This window comes from Notamacropus eugenii, chromosome 1 (assembly GCF_028372415.1).
Source record: "Notamacropus eugenii isolate mMacEug1 chromosome 1, mMacEug1.pri_v2, whole genome shotgun sequence".
NCBI classification, from domain to species: Eukaryota; Metazoa; Chordata; class Mammalia; order Diprotodontia; family Macropodidae; genus Notamacropus; species Notamacropus eugenii.
Window position 1 is genome coordinate 378,818,904 of NC_092872.1, and position 17,430 is coordinate 378,836,333.

The 17,430-nt window shown below is 41.2% G+C and overlaps 1 protein-coding gene across 2 annotated transcripts in view; it reads left to right on the top strand.

The window, feature by feature from the left end:
* Positions 1 to 17,430, top strand: part of ADAMTS2 (ADAM metallopeptidase with thrombospondin type 1 motif 2) — a 448,064-nt gene that overhangs the window by 1,293 nt on the left and 429,341 nt on the right. The window contains exon 2 of one of the 2 annotated variants that reach the window (XM_072630735.1): positions 387 to 748. In XM_072630735.1, coding sequence (XP_072486836.1) covers positions 387 to 748 — 362 coding nt within the window. Of the gene's footprint in view, positions 1 to 386; positions 749 to 16,164; positions 16,184 to 17,430 lie in introns of those variants that run through there. The other variant, XM_072630736.1, reaches the window with a different exon arrangement.

A 17,430-nucleotide genomic window follows, 5' to 3' on the forward strand; every position in this document is an offset into this window, starting at 1 on the left:
TGTGGGCTAAATGATGTTCACCAAGATGGTTGAGGATGGGAAGTATTCATGTCGCTTTTTGTTTCTGTCCTTGGTCCTTTTCTCCAACTGGTGACAGCCTAGGTTGTTAACTGTCCCCTGCTCTTTGATATTGCCAACTTTTACATCTAAGCTTATAGTTGAGCAACATGATCCAGAGAATAGATCCCGGTCTTGGATATTGAGAGACCTGGGATCAAATCCTAGTCCAGCAGCTTATTCATTATATGACCATGGACAAATCACTTCCCGTCTCTGAGTCTCAGTTTCTCCATCTGTAAAATGAAGGGGTTGGAAAAGATGACCTTGAGTTGATGGAGAACTGAGTTTAAATTTACCTATCCTCTTCTTACCCCTTTCATTTTCAGGTCCACTTTTGGGAAACATAGAGGAGTATAGACTTGTTATCCCAACCAGCACAGATGCAGAGGGCAAGTTCTTATCACATTTGGTGTCTGGAGCTGGTAAAGGCCGATCCCGAAGGGATGTTGGGGACTTGCCCAGGGAGGATGCCAACGAACAGATATTTTACAATGTCACTGTGTTTGGAAGAGACTTCCACTTCAGACTGCGGCGGAACTCCCGGCTTGTGGCCCCTGGTGCAACTGTTGAATGGCAGGAAGATTCCCATGAGACTCGAGTAGAACCACTCTTGGGGAACTGCCTCTATGTGGGCGGCATCACTGGTTTGCCCAATGCTTCTGTTGCTATCAGTAACTGTGATGGGCTGGTGAGTTTCTTTCTCTTGTACAGTGCATGCACTAAGAATCACAAATTCAATCTATTCCCAGCAATGCAGCTGTTATGGTCGGGAGCAAGAATAGTCTTGGGTTGCAATTTAGGTTCATTTGTTGTAGGTACATGGATAGAGGAGGGTGACCAGGACTATGAGGAGTTTAGGTGGCATGTCCTATGAGAATCAGTTAAAAGAAGTAGGGTTATCTACCCTAGAGACTTCAACGGACATGGCAGATGCTGGCAAATATTTGAAGAACCATCATGGTTCAGAGGGGGTGTCTAGAAAGTTTCAGGGAAGCCAATTTGGGGTTAATTTAAAGCAGGCCTTTCTAACAATTGAGGCTGCTTTGTTGGATGGTGAATTCCTGGTCATGGGAAGTATTCCAGTGGGGACTGGATGCCCCCTTCCCTCACCTTGTCAAAGATGAAACAGAAGGGCATTCCTTGCATTGGGTGAGACTAAGTATAGATCACCTTTAAGCTCAGATTCTATGATTCTGCAAGTATAACTAACATTTGTATAGTACTTTGGGATTTGTAACATGTTTTATGCATATTGCCCCATTTGATAGGGCTGGTCCCTCTGTTGGCTAGGTGTATCTAGTAGTTATCTTCCACAGAGCTAGCTTAGGCTCAGCAAGCCCTCTTCCTCCTCCTCACTTCCCCCATTCCCCCTCTCTGGGTTTGCTATATTTCTCAGGATTGCTGCGATTACAGCCCCCCAAAGAGAAGGGACATAGCTTTTCTTTTATGCCTTACCTCCCCCCCACCCCAAACCCTTACCCCCAACCCCTCGATGCCTAATATACAGTGCTGGCTTAGTGATGCTTAAAGCTTTTTGGTCTGGTTATTTTCATTATCTTGTTGTGATGAGGAGGTAAGGGGAGGGATGAAGTTAGCTTTATAGGACTTGCTTTATAAATTGGTAAATGGATAGCATCCATAGTGTAGAAATTCCTGGTAATTCCCTAGATCCTGAGTCTCAGATGGTACAGACGCACTGAGTCAAACTGTCAGACACTTGTTGGCATGCTATACTCTGGCTTTTATACCCTGGGGTCTGGAAATACAGTTTACTTTTATCTTTTTTGGCAGGGGTTAGGAACAGGAATTGGGAATGTGTGCAAATACAGAAATTCACCCATTCCTGTCCTCAATATTCCTGTCCCCAAATTCCCTCCACCCCTAGATTGCAAAGCTATAGCCTCGAGGTTCATTTTCTACAAATACTCAGTTTCCAATACTCATGGTTAAACATGAGGAGATGCTGCAGCCAGGACAGACCAACCTGGGTTTGGAAAATGAGATGAGATCAGAGGTTGGGGTGAAGTCCCAGTGCTTGCCTAGAGCCAGAGTGGGGCATTTCTCTGAGCCTAAATGGTTCTTCCTCAGTGGATGGGAGAAAAAGCCCTAACACTTGATGACCCTGCTCTGGCCAGGGATGTTCAGGGTGGAGTGACAGGCCTGAAACTGCAGATTTTGAGTTTGGAATGCAAGTCAAGTGGTCAGACTGTATCTGTTGGTGCCAGACATCTGAAGCAGGCGCACTGTGTGTTTAACACTAATTGCTACGTGGCACACACTCACTTGGTTTAGTTGAGAAAGGCGGTTTTTGTCATGAATTGCTTCTCGGCTCCTGTGATTTCTCCTCAATCGGAAGCTCATGTTTCCACTGAAGGTAATTGTTCCACACTTTTCTGTGCGCTGCTGTTGAATAGAGTTGACTGGCTCTGTGAATCTTAGGAAACTCTTCTTTGGCAGGCCTAAGCAGACAAAGCATTGGGTTTAGGAAACAAAAACACTTCAGGGACTTGTACTTTAATCTTTATGAAGATAGTCAAAATGAAACTGCTTCTCAGACTTGGTATTTCCAAGGATGATTCCCTTTCTCCAAGTTATCATCAATAAAAATCCTTACACATAGTACAGGTATCCCTCACTTTACAAAACAGGCCTGTTTCTGGAAAGTGAAAAGCAGGACCCAGCACTAGGAGAGCGTTCAATAACAGCTTGTTGATCTGAAAAAAGGAGAAAACAAACAAACCAAAAAATCTCCAACTGAGTGTGAAGTTAATATTGTTTTCACATCGACTTGCATAACTGCGTGAGAGGAGTTCTATTATTGTTTCTGATTGACCTTTGGTGACACACAGACTCTTTGTACCTTCATGTTTTCTATTATAAGTAGAAAATTATCTGTGAACCAACACTCAAATGCACTATGGGAACTGATGTGTGAAGATTTTTTTTTAAAGGTATCTCAAAATGTGAATAGTCACTCTCTGGTTTTATTTTTTAATCTCCCAGCCTCAAGTCTTTCCCTTTTCTGATTCATTCTTAACCTAGTTGCTAATGTCATATTCCTATAGGACAGGTCTGACCATGTCACTCTTTTGCTCAAAAGCTCCAGTGGCTCCCTATTGCCTCTAGATTAAAAATAACAACTCCTCTGTCATTTAAAGCTGTTTACAGTTTGGCTTCAGCTCAAATGAGCACAATAACCCAGTTTCTGCTAAATCCAAAGATTCCAGCTACTGGGGCAAGAACTATTTAACAAAAACTGTTGCAAAAACTGGAAAATAGTCTGGCAGAAACTAGGTATGGACCAACATTTCACACTGTATACCAAGATAAGTTCCCAATAGGTCTGTGGTTTAGACATAAGGATGACATCATAAGCAAATTAGAGGAGCATGGAAGAAATTACCTGTCAGATCTATGGGCAGGGGAAGAGTTCATGACAAAACAAGAGACAGAGAAGTTCACATAGAGGCAAGATGATTACATAACTGAGGCAAACAAGATTAAGTGACTTGCCCTTTTGTACAAACAAAAACAATGCAGCTAAAATGAGAAGAGAAATGGGAAATTGGGAAAAACTTTGTTACAAATTTCTCTGATAACGGTATCATTTCCAAGTAATATAGAAACCTGTGTCAAATTTATAAGAATAAATCATTTCCCAGTTGATAAGTGGTCAAAGGATATGAATAGGATGTTTTCAGAGGAAGACATTTAACCTTAAAATGCTCTAAGTCCCTAATAATTAGAGCAAATTTAAATAACTCTGAGTTACCAATTCATATCTACAAATTGGGTAAGTTGACAGAAAAGGAAGATATCAAGTTCTGGGAGGTCTGTAGTACTTTGATGCATTATTGGTGCAGTTGTGGACTATTTTAACCATTCCGGAAAGTAATTTAGAGCTATGCCTCAAAAGCTTGTAAACTGTACATACTCTTTGACCCCATGAAACCACTACTAAGTTTATAACAAAGCCAAACCAAAGACATCAGAGAAAGTGAAAAGAACCCATATAAATACAAAAATATCCATAGCGGCTCTTTTTGTGGTGGCAAAGACTTGGAAGCTGAGGCATGCCCATCAATTGGGGAGTGGCTGAACAAGTTATGAATGTGGTGTAATACTATGGTGCTGTAAGAAAGGATGAAGGGGATGATTTTAGAGAAATCTTGAAAGACTTGTATAAATTGATGGGAATTGAAGTTGGCAGAATCAGGAGAACAATTTATTCTGTAAGTAGCAATGTTGTAAAGATAATCAGGGTAGCTAGGTGGCACAGTGGATAGAGTGCGAGGTCTGGACTTCAGAAAACTTATATTCCTGATTTTAAATCTTATCTTAGACACTTATTAGTTTCGTGACCTTGGGCGAGTCACTTAATTCTGTTTGCCTCAGTTTCCTCATCTGTAAAATTAGCTGGAGAAGGAAATGGCAAACCACTCTAGTATGTTTGCTAAGAACACGCCAAAAGGGGTCACAAAGAGTTGGATACAACTGAAATGATTGAACAATAACAAAGAGAATTCTGACCAACACAATGACAATTTGGCTTCAGCCAGTCATTCATGTTTATGACATATCACTCCCCTTTTATGCAGTCTGCATTCTGGCCAAACCAGCCTTGTTATTGATCCGCCCTACCTTCCATCTCCTATCTCCATGCTTTGCAGAGATGGTCTGTAATGCAGTTGTTTCTCACTTCTGTCTCTTGGAGTCCCCTAACTTCTTTCAGAGCTTAGCTCATATGCCACTTTGTAATGAGGCCTTTCTTGATTCTCCCAGCTGCTAGGGTTCCTGCTTCATATGTATATGTGTGTATATACACACATGTACATGTATATACACACATGTATATGTAGATATAGGTATAGATGTAGAGATATATCTACATCTTCACATATATACATATATATACATATATATATTATATACATACATGTTGCTTGCTCAGATTGAATTAACTCAATGCCTTGAGGGCAGGGACTATTTCTAATTTTTCTTTGTGTTATTAGAAACTAGCATGTTGGTCTGGACCTGGTATATCAGCTGTGTGGGGAACTCCTGGTGAGGAAAATCCATCTACCCATGTATATTGGCAACTGTTCTGCAACTGTCCAGCCTTAGTTAGCTGGGGGCTTGTTTTTAGTAGTTTTTCAGTTATGTCTGACTCTTCATGACCCCATTTGGGGTTTTCTTGGCAAAGACACAGGAGTGCTTTGCCATTTCCTTCTCCAGCTAATTTTACAGATGAGGAAACTGAGGCAAACAGGGTTAAATAACTTGCCCAGGGTCACACAGGTAGTAAGTGTCTAAGGCAAGATTTGAACTCAGGAAAATGTCTTTCTGACTTCTAGTCCAGCACTCTATCCACTGTGTCAGTTAGCTGTTCTGTCTAGGGGCACTGAGGGGTTAAGGGACTTGTCCTAGGTTAAACAACTAGCCTGTTAGAAACCAACCTTAAATGCAGATTTTTCTCCACTGTATTACACTGCCTTGCTGCATCTTATAAACACTAGACACCTAATACATGCTTTTTCATTGATGTTCTGTGAGATTGGATTCTTAAATTAGTAGTAAGTATAGGCAGTGATTACAGAAAGAAATCGTATGAAAAGTGCCATAAGGTACACTTTATTGTCAAAGCAACCAATTAAATGTACAAAGTTCACCTTTGTTCCCTTTAATTGCATTCAGAATATAAATTACTTATAACCTTCAAAATCTCATTATGGTGGATGCTGTTAGATATTTGTTGTAATATAAACTGATGAGAGTTGAAATTCATATTTAAACTTTCTATTTATTAAGCTATATAAGAAGTGCTTAATAAATGTTTATTGAGTTGAAAAGTACTTAAATGACTAATTAATGTAGACATAATTGCTGAGGTAATGTTTAATCTACTTCAGAACAAGAAGCACTGATATATACATAAAGGATTCATTTAAATCACTGGTCATTTTTTCTGTTCCTGTACTTGGTAATGCTTTGTTATCCTGGAACACATTATTTACAGACCTGAAAACTCAACCCAAAGAAGGCTATGGTTCTCTAAGAAGATTCTGTGATTCACACTTTGGATGAATTCAAATAGGCCTTTCCCAGTCAGGCTGAGTCAGGGAGGCCTGGCTATGTTGAAAACTGCAGTCTTTGGTACTAATCCTGTCTGCAGGATCATGTGACTCTGGTTGGAAAGGGGATGCTAGGGCAGAAAGGTGTTTGCGAATTGGGACTCATGCTGGTGCAGAGAATGGACCTTGGTTTCTTCACTTCCAATACTAAGCCTCCAGGGGAAGCTGCAGAGGGCAAAGTGGAGGCCTCAGGTAAGTGACTTTGAATGCCTGGCAAGAGCTAAAGTGGGCAGTGTTTGGGGCAACAACAGCTTGAGACTCTGGGTATCCAGCTAGGCTTCCCAGGATGGTGTGAAGTGCTCTGTTCAGTGAGTCTGAGTATCCAGAGGCTGCTGCCTAGGGTAAATGGGAAGCATAGGTCAGTAATTCTGAATATCTGTCTCAATTTGCAAAAGTGAACAAAGTCTCACCAATGATTGTCCCTCCTAGGGACATTTTCTTTCCTGCTTCTCCTTGAAGAGAAAGAGGATTCTTGTGGACTAATGCATCCAGTCATTTGAGGGATAAAAGCAACATGATAAAAGGGAAAAAAGCCCTGAGTTTGAAATTGGGAGAAATTTGAGTTTGAATCTTAACTAGCTGTATGATCATGGGAAAAGCACCTTGCCTTTTCCAGTCAGTTTTCACATCTGTAAAATAAATATAATACTTATGTCACCTATTTTCCAGGGTTATTATGAGGGAAGGATAGGCATAGGCACTGAACCTGTGATTTCATTGGTTCACAGAGCTCTCAGGTGAGGAAATTCCCTCCATTAATATAGCCCAGACCTTTAAGTAACTTGTCCAGGGTCACAACCAGTATGTGTTAGAGGGACTTGAATCTGAATATTCCTGGCTTTGAAAAAGACTATCCACTATACCCTGCTGCCTCCTCATTAGGAGGAAAGCATTTTCTAAACTTTCAAATGCTGTAGAAATACGAATTGTTATGTTATTCTCATGAATAGTTATTGCAATTTCTTTAAACTTTTTGTTATAATGAACTTAATTGTCTCAAAAGAATCAGATAAAACAAGGGGTAAATATTATACAAATACCCTGGAATCTAATAAGGCAGAATCAAAAAAATGAATGAATACATTTAAAAAACACTTCTTAAGCATTTACTATATACAAAGTACGGGGCTAAGTGCTTTGGGTACAAATGGAAAGGTAAAGATGGCCCCTGCTCTCAAGGAGCTCATACTCAAATAAAGGAGATAAGACAGAGATGAGGCTTCAATTGCAAGTGAGTGGAAAGGTCCCATGATCCTTAGAGTGTAATGGCGAAGTAGATGGTGATGCATCTTAAATGTCATACCATTTGAAAGTGACAAGGACTTTGCTAACAGGAGCTTTCTTTTCTGGGTCTTCAGTAGTTACAGATGAAGTACCTGAAATAGTTTCCTAGGTGCATCTCCTTAAGAATTGCTTTCTCAGATGATGGCTTTGGGGGCTGGACTTGAAAAAGGGATCAGTTATCTGGGGGGGGGGGGGTACTGTCACTCCAAGGGCTCTTGAGTTTATCTGCCCAACTGCTAGTCAATAATTGGTGTTGGTGATGGTGAGGAAAGTGGGCTCCTTCTCTATAGTAACTGCTCTTCTCAGTGAGGGCTGAGGGTCTGAGAGATGCTGCTATTCTCAAGGCTCTTGGGTTCAGAGTCTTGGGTTATCTTCATTGAGGTCCTAAAAGAAGTAGTCAGGTGGTGGTTTGACTTACTTGCTATATGCTACCTTCTGTCTCTAAATTAAAAATTAGGCAAATTGTTTTTCTTTTTTTCTGTATTCTCTCTTAAGCCTATCCAAAATTCTATCATATTTTGGCTCTCATCGATGCTATTTCTAGGACAGGCTGGTTCAATCCCCCATTTCCTGTCACCTAGACTACAGTAATACCTTCTTAATTGGTTTTCCTGTCTTAAGTCTTTCCCTTCTTCTTTAAAAAAATTCCACATTTGTCATGTTATGAAAGAAGATACAGAACCAAAACAAAACAACAAACTATGAGATAAAGTGAAAATAGTATGCTTTGATTTGCATTCAGACTCTATTAGTTCTTTCTCTGGAGGTGGATATCATTTTTCATCAAGAATCCTTTGGAATTTCCTCCCATCATTGTATTGCTGAGAATAACTAAGTCATTCCTGGTGGATCATCATACAGTGTTGCTGTTACTGGATACAATGTTCCCTTGGTTCTGCTCATTTCACTTTGTATCAGTTCATGTAAGCCTTTCGAGGTTTTTCTGAAACTTTATTGCTTGTCATTTCTCATAGCACGTTAGGACTCCATCACAATTGATGGGCATCCCCATAATTTCCAATTCTTTGCCACCACAAAAAGAGCTGCTATAAATATTTTTGTATTTCCCCTTTTAAAAAATCTCTTTGGGGTACACAGTAGTACTAGCAGTAGCATTACTGGATCAAAGGGACCCATTACTGGATCACAGTTTAGCCCTTTGGGTATAGTTCCATGTTGCTCTCCAGAATGGTTGGATCAGTTATCTATCCCTTATCTTATTTCTCTCTGCCCTCCCCCCCCATAGCTGCCACAGGTATGCTTCTGAAGTGCTAGTTCTACCATGTTATTTTCCTATTTAGTAACTTTAATGGCTCCCTAATACTCCTAGTATTTAGCAAATTAACACAGATTTGGCAAGTTCTTGCTATGTGTCAGGCACAGTGCTAAGTGCTGGGGATACAAAGAAAGACAAAACCACTTTTTGCCCTCAAAGAACTTATATTCTTAAGCAGGAGTTAGCATGGAAATAACTGGTTACATAATAGATTTATAAAGGATAGATAATAGGTGATCAGAAGGGGGAAGATACTATAGCAGTTTAGGGGACTGGGAAAGACTTATTTATTTATTTTTAGCAGAAGATAGGATTTATACTGAGTCTTGAAGGAAGCCGGGGGAAGTGAGGGAGCAGAACATAGTAGGCATGGGTGAGGGAGGGCCGTCATGCAAAAGGATGGAGACAGGAGATGATGTTTTTGAGAAACACCAGGTAGGCTAGTGTAACCAGATAGCAGACTGCACAGAGGGGAGTGGAAACTGGAAAGGTAGGACAGAGACAGTTTATGATGAGGTTTAAATGTCAGACAGAGGAGTTTATATTTGATCATGGAGGTTATAGGGAGACCCTGGAGCTCATTGAGCAGGGTTGTGGAATGGTTAGGTCTATACTTTAGAAAAATCACCTTACAGCTGAGTGGAGATAGATTAGACTAGGGGTAGATTTGAGGCAGAAATACCCAAATATAATCCTCTATTTAGCTTTGAAAGTCCTTCACAACCTGGCCCCAACCTTTATTTCTAACCTTATTATATATTACCCCTCTTTTTTCACCTTACAATCCAACAAAACTGCTGCTCCTCACATACAGTACTCCATTTTTCATCTCTGTGCCTTTGCATAGGCCAGGGGTGGGCCACCTGCAGCTTTGGGGCCATATGTGGCTTTCTAGGTCCTCAAGTACAGTCCTTTGACTGAATCTAAACTTCACAGAACAAAGCTCCTTGAATAAAAAAGATTTATTCTGTAAAACTTGAACTCAGTCAAAAGGCCACACCCAAGGACCTAGAAGGTCACATGTGGCCTCGAGGCCTCAAGTTCCCCACTCCTGGCATAGGCTGTGCCCATACCTGGAATGCACTCTTCTCTCACTTCTACCTCTTAGAATTCTTTGTTTCCTTCAAAAATCTACCCAAGAAGTACCTGTATGAAGTCTTTCCTGATCCCCCTACCTGCTAGTGCCCTAGCAAAATATCTTGGGATTTTTTGTTGCCTTGCTAAAGTAATTCTCTAAGATCACTTTCAATTCTGACAGGCTTTGGTTCCGTACCCATTTTATAGCTGGAAAAATTGAGGTCCAGAGAGGAGAAGTCCTAGGCTCTTCAATTTAGAACTAGAGGGGACTTTAGAGATTATCTGGTTCAGAGGTTCCCAAATTTATTTAGCCTACCACCCCCTTTTAAAAACAACTACTCAGCACCCCCCTTGAAATCTGCTTTCTTTAACCTTTCAACGGTTTTAAAAATTGCATCTTTTCAAAAAAATATACAATATTTTAAAGGTATCTTAAATTTAGTAATTTATGGTAAATGTGTATATTTTTCCCTGCTTTGAAATTTTGATAATGCAATTTAGCATCATATAACTGCATGGTATTGCATTGTAAACAAGTCATTACATGATCATATTCTTGCCAATGCATACTGGACTTCCCAACAATGTGAGACATACTTGCTTGCCAACACTTGCTTGTTAAAACCTATTGGCAGACTTGACCACTGATCAGTTATAACTTGCATTTTATATGTTTATTTGGAAAATAATGTAATCACTATGTAACTTTGTTATCCCACAGATGAAACATGTATGAATGGTTTTTCAAAATTTTCTTCTCTGTTTGTGCTTCTGCTGCCCCCTTATTTTTATTCAATACCCTCCCAGTTGTACCTGAGGCCTCATTGTTCCAGCATCCCCCCGGGGGTGGTGTCACCCACTTTAGGAACCTCTGATTAGTTCAACCACCATATTTATACAACTGAAGAAATTGAAGCACATAGAAGTAAAATGACTTTCCTAAGATCACATTGATATTGTAAAAGGCAAGACTGAAGCCCAAGTCCTCTGACACTAATTTTGGTACTCTCTACTGGACCACATTTTTTACCCAAGGCCATATAGCAAGTCAGTGGAAGAACTGGAATTAGACCCCAGGTCCCTTGACCCTTATACTAGACCCTTTTTTAGCAGCCCGACCTGAAGGGTCACTGATGACTATGATCAGGGGAAGGCTTACTTCATTGGTTACCTCCAGGGAATCTGAATTCCAGCCAAAGACAGAACCCTCCAAGTGTCAAGGAAGTGCCTGAGGTTCCTTCACAGGTAAAGCTGTTGGTGTGACTGGAAATGTGTTAGTGACTTCGCCAGACAGAGCTGATGTTTCTTGGTCCAGGAAGGCCAGACTAAAAGATATGTACCTGGGAAATGAGTTTTTTCCATGTGGGTCTCATGGAGTGTCTGATCTAGGCCAGCATTATCAACCCTCCCTCCAGTAGCAGCACAGAGAACAGAAAAGCAGGGAAAAGTTATACTACCCTCTCTGGGCTTTCCACTTTATAAAATAAGAGGAGATGGGATTAGATGATCTTAGAAACACCCTCCAGTGCTGATATCTCGTGTTCTAAGGTTCTTTCCTGCTTGACCAATTCTGTGTTTTGTGTTTTAAGGTCCCTTCCAATGTTGGCATTCCATATTCATATTGATTAGAAGCACTTACTAAACACCTACTATGTGCAAGGTGTTATACTAGTTTTTTGGGAAGTATATTTGTTGACATTCTAGTGGCAAACGATCATTCTAGTGTTGATGTCTTATCTTAGAGAGCCCCTGGCTGGCTGGGGGTGCTGATGGTAGGTAACTGATGAAAGTCTCAGCTTTCCTGATTGATGGTTTTTAACCTCAGGCACATTCTTAAATTTGGGGGACCTTTGTTTTCCCATATTTACAACGAGAGATATGATATTTCCCCATCATTTCCTCACAGACTAGCTATGGAAAGACATACTTTTTAGTCATTTTTTTCAGTCATGTCCAGCTTTTTGTGGCCCTATTTAGTTAGGGTTGTTTTTGGTTTTTTTTTTGTTTTTTGTTTTTTTTAGCAAAGGTACTGGAGTAATTTGCCATTTCCTTCTCCAGCTCATTTTACAGATGAGGAAACTGAGGCAAACAGGGTTAAGTGACTTGCCCTGAAGTCAGATTTGAACTCAGGAAGATGAGTTTTCCTGATTACAGACCTGGTACTTTATCACCTAGCTGTCCTTTTATTTTTTTCTATAGTATTTAGTAATTGTTTCTTTTTTACTCAGGAACCTTGAGGGTCTTCTCCATTAAAATTAAATTATCCCTTGAGCAACTACTTAAAGAAGCCTATTCATTGAATGGGTGTATCTCACTGAAAGTGAGAATGTTATTAGACCTTAGCCTGAAAGGGTCAGGGTCTCACATTGCATCCTGGGCCATCTCCAGCTGTCCTGATGAATATCAGCCCACTGGACCCAGATGGCTCCAGAGGAGAAAGTGAGGTTGGTGACCTTGCATAGCTCTCCCTCACTCAAGTCAAAATCAACTGCAAGTCATGTCATCATTGTGATGTCATGGTCCTCTTCGAGAACAAAGGACAAATATAGCAACAACAAGTTGCCCTTGGAGAGAAGTATAGCAATGGTTGAAAGTTGGACATTCTATTTGTTCTCTCTGTTGAAAGTCTCCCTGTTCATTCCATCCTCCACCCAGTTGTCGGAGTGATTTTCCTGTAGCTCAGATCTACCCATGACAATCCTGTATTCAGTAAACTCCGGTGGCTCCCTATTACCTCTGGGATGAAATACCAACTCCTATGTTTGACATTTGAAGTTCTTCATATACTGGCCCCAACTTACCATTCAAGCTTTATTGCACATTTATTAATTGCCTTCACTCTACAGCCCAGGCAAACTGACCTTCTGAACTATATCTCTTACATGATATTTGATTTCCTGACTCCATGTGTTCACATTATCTGCCTTCCCCTTCCTTCCTTCTTTCCTCTAAGATAACTTGCTCCTCTTTTCTACTTAGAATTTATTTCCTTCAAGATTCAGCTCAAGTACCATTTTCTGCATGAAGCTTTTTCTAATACTCACCCTCTCTAATTGCTAGTGACTTTTTCTATTGAGAAAGACCGTGTATCTATTATCTACACATCTATATATGTACACATTGTTTCCCTTAATAATAACATGGCTACTGCATGCTCAGAGAACAAAGCCTGGCCTCCCCTATTGCCTCTTCTCTCCCTCCCTCCCAGGGACTTGGGCATCCAGAGAGGCTAGCTCTCTCTTTGGCCCAAAAGAATAGGGAGGAAAGATGTTCTATAGAAGAAAAAAGTTATTCCTTTCCTCCCTCATACACGCAAGGAAGTACCATGATTGCTATTTGAACCCACAGAAATTACAAGCAATCCATGTCCTTTGAATGCGTGGAATGTTTCATTTTTGTCCATGTATTCCCAGATCAGAGCATGGCATCTGACATGTAGAAGGTGTTCAACAAATGTTTACTCGTTTTGTCATCGGATTCTAGGACTTATTGTCATTGTTTTATTCCCTGAGGGGCCTCCTGATGACTTGCATGTGTTTGGAATGTCCCTGATGGATCTTGAGGTTACCCATTTCACAGCATTCCACAATCTGAGCTTCTCCCCACCATTAGCATAGGTTCTCACTCCTCTGCCACCTTGGGCTGTCACTCCACATACATCTAAGTCTCACTATGAGCCCACAGGAGAAGAGAGCTACTAGGAAGGTTTATGTACTTGTAGGCTACATCAAGGGATGTGTGAGAAAGGGTTCTGATTTCCTCTGCTTTTGTCACACCCCAAATCGAGCATTGCTTGTGGTTCTGGGTACTTTATTTTAGAAAGGATTTTGACCAGCTGAAGTGGGTCCAGATGAAGGTAACCAAAGATGGTGAGAAGACTGGGCACCACACCATATCAGGTTAGTTTGAAAAAAAAAAAAATAAACAGGAGAAGGGAACACTTGTGGGACATGATAGTTGTCTTGAAATATCTGAGCATTTATATATAGTGATTTAAGCTTTGAAAGAGTTTTACAAATATCTCATTTGATCCTTACAACAACTTTGGGAGATAGGGAGCTATTATTACCCTCATTTTACAGTAGAGGAAACTGAGGCAAAAAGAATTTAAGTGACTTACTCAGGGTCACTCCCCTAATAAGTATCTGAGGTCACATTTGAACTCAGATCTTCCTGACCTCAGGCCTGGTGCTTTATTCACTGTGCCAACCAGCTGTCCCAAGTGGATGATCACTCAGAGATATTGCAAATGGAATTCCCATTCAGGGAGAACTTAGTCTAAACTATCAAATGAGATAAAATTTGTAAAGCACTCAGCACAGTGCTTGGATCACAGTTAGTGCTATATAAATGTTGGCTACTATTATATTTTTATATCTGAGGTCCCTTTCAGTTTTGAATTTCTGGTTTCTGGGCTCCTCACAATTTTTCCATTTCTTTCCTGAACTCTACCTAGGTAGCTGTGGAATAAGAGAGGCAGAGAGCCTGTGCTGAGTCATAGCTGCCACGGTGGTCTCTACTAGCATCCTGGCACAGCCCTCTTTCCCTCATTTCTACTTGAATAAATTAAGTGGCCACACGGCTGCTGCATGCTCAGAGAACAAAGCCCAGCCTCCACTGTTGCCTCTTCTCTCCCTCTCTCCCAGGGCCTTGGGCTTCCAGAGAGGCTCTCTCTTTGGTCCAAGAGAATAAGGAGGAAAGATGTTCTATAGAAGAAAAAAATTTTTCCTTTTCTCCCTCATACACACAAGGAAGTGCCATGATTGTTGCTTGAACCTACAGAAAATTACTTGCTTTCAGAAACACTAATTGAGTTGAAACTAATTGGATGAGGGGAGTGGACAGGCGGCAAGAGAAACTTTTCTATTAGCTATTTGTATAGCCGTGGATGAGAACCCAGCCCTCCTTGGTGAAGGAGTTATAATGAGTGTGCCATCTGATTTCTCTTGGCCTCTGAGTGGGACTATAAAGGGGGAGAGGGGGACGAGTTTGCTAGGATCAGATTAACACAGATGTGAAGGGTCAGCACTACTTCAGCAGTGACTGCTAAGCTCACCACCATCTGTGGGATGATTCGCCATATTATCTCTCCTGTCTGGCCCCAGACAATTAATTGGTATCATTTGTCCTCAGACGATTAATTGATGAGCACCGGCATTTTAAAAAATGCATATGTCTCATGTCATAACTGAGGAAAGACAGATTGGCTGATTAGTTTAGTGACTGGAGAATGGTAAAATGAGACTGGATAACCCCTTTTCATGGAGGGATATGGAGAAGATTCCTATATAAACAGGAGATTGCACTTCTGAGGCCCCTCTGGCTCTGAGAATCTCTGACTCAGTTCTTGGTGCTACAGCTCATCTTTGATCAGGACTACTTATATGATCTAGGTTAAGTTTCAGCACTCCAAGAGAATCCTTTTAAGGTCATAAATTGCAGTACAATTGCCAGTCTACATCAGTAGAAGTTTACCTACTATAAGCTTCCTTATACCAGGAACATCACAAGGACCATTTAGATGGTAAGCTCTGTGAGGTCAAGGACTGTCTTTTGCTTCTTTGAAGCCATCCTTAGCACAGTGCCTGGCATATAGTAGGTGCCTAATAAATTGATTTGAATGGATTCTCCCCATCACCACTAGCATCCTGAAATCTTAGAATACTGTAGAATCAGAATCAGCCCTGAATATCCCTGAAGTGCTAGAATATCAGAGTCAGAGTCATTGAATATTAGAACTAGAAAGAGACCTTAGAGAGAATCTTATCCAGCTTCTTCATTTTACAGAAAAGGAAATCAGCTTAGGGGAAATGAATTACCTAAGGTTACACAGATTTCCTAACTTCTAGTCTAGGGCTTTTTCTACTATTCATCCTTCCTATGTTCCATGAGTCCGTACTGTAATTCCAACCCTGACATGTACCATGAGAGCGGGGAGAGGGTGTAGATGAATTTATAAAGGTACTCCTCACTGCTGGGGAAAGGCACTCTGTTACAAAAGTCCCCATTTCACCAATGGGGTACCCTCTGAGCCCTGCTGTGATATTTAGTGCTAACCTATGACCTGATTCCAGTGTCAATTCAGAATCATCGATTGGGTAAAGTGGTTGGTGTGGTGAATGTGGTCTGAGTTTCATTAGTGATGCCTGGGCCCAGGGTTGGGTTTTGGTTTTGGTTTTTGTATCTGAAGGGATTTCAGTAATTTCATGAGCTCCTTTCTGCTACGAGCTCCTGGTTCTTCTCTAACTTGAGGTGGAAGGCCTTCTATGTAAGAGTAAGTCACACAGCCCTGAGATGTTCTTGTCTTGAGAAGAAAGACCTTCGGTGCAGAAGCCTCAGAGGACAATGATAGAATGTAAGCTCCTTCGTCTCTGGGTCTTTTACCTTTTTGTCTGTATATCTCTAGGGCCTTGAATAGTACCTGGCACAGAATAGTTATTTAATAAATACTTGTTGCGGGATTGATCCACCTAGTTCAACTTCTCCCAGAGTAAGAATCTTTCCCAGAGCATTTATAACAGATGACTAGATATCTACTCACCAGGCTCTTCTACCTTCCAAGGCAACCCATGTTATTTTGGTCAGGAGAAATCTATTTCAGAGATATCTGGGTCCTGGGATGGGAGGCCTTGCATTTCTGTAGTGTCTTCTGGCTTCGAAGCACTTACGTTCCAAAGATGATTCTTCTATTTGAGAGTGATCAGTGTGTGAGATGGCCACTCTCTCAGCTTGAGGTGCCAAAGCCTGCTGAAGGCTCCCACATATTCTGTCTCTCTTAGTGGCTGTGGGGCACTCACATTGGCTGGATTTACATTAATATTCCCTCGAGTTGGTCCTCTTAGATGTCAGTGCTGTAAGATGATTTACCAAGCTGAAGCAGCAAGCCCTCTGAGGGATAGGGGGCTTCTGTGAGGATGGAGTCAGTGGGGAGTGAGATACTGTTTAGAAGAGGGACAAGACAAATTCCCCAAACTCTTGAATCTATGAAGGGCATTAAATCTTAACCACATCAACGCCCTCCTATAGTAGTACCAGGGCTTATATAGGATGCTATTTACTGCACATGTTTCATATTAAATGTCAGCTGTCCACCGCGCCTGCAGCGTTTCCATTAATATGGAAAAGTTATTGCAGAGGCTTGAGCACCCTGAGCAGTAAGAACTCTGGGACTTTAGTTCTCCCATGAATTTAAATTGCATTATGTCTCTCCTACTTTCGGGGTCTTCAGAATGGGACGTGCAGCTTCAGATTGCAACCCTGCTGGAATACACAAACATCAGGCATTCTGATTGGCTCCTTTCCTGAATGCTAATTCCCTGGAAGGCCTGGGGACACAGTACTGTCCTTTAGAGACAGAGCTTTTACTCTTTCCCAGTGGTGGCACAGGGAGGTGGCTAAGGGCGCTCTCTCCTGTTGGTCCCAGGTCCCCAGGAAACACTGCAGGGTTTCCACTCTTTTGGCTTCTTAGCAAACATTATGGGAGAGAATATAGTTCTTTAAGAGTGAATGTCTTTTCCTGAGGCTGGAAATGAGCACATCAGCCCCCTGTGGCTGTGGAATGGGAGAGTTTAGTACACGTGGTAATTGTCTCTACTTGCCTGA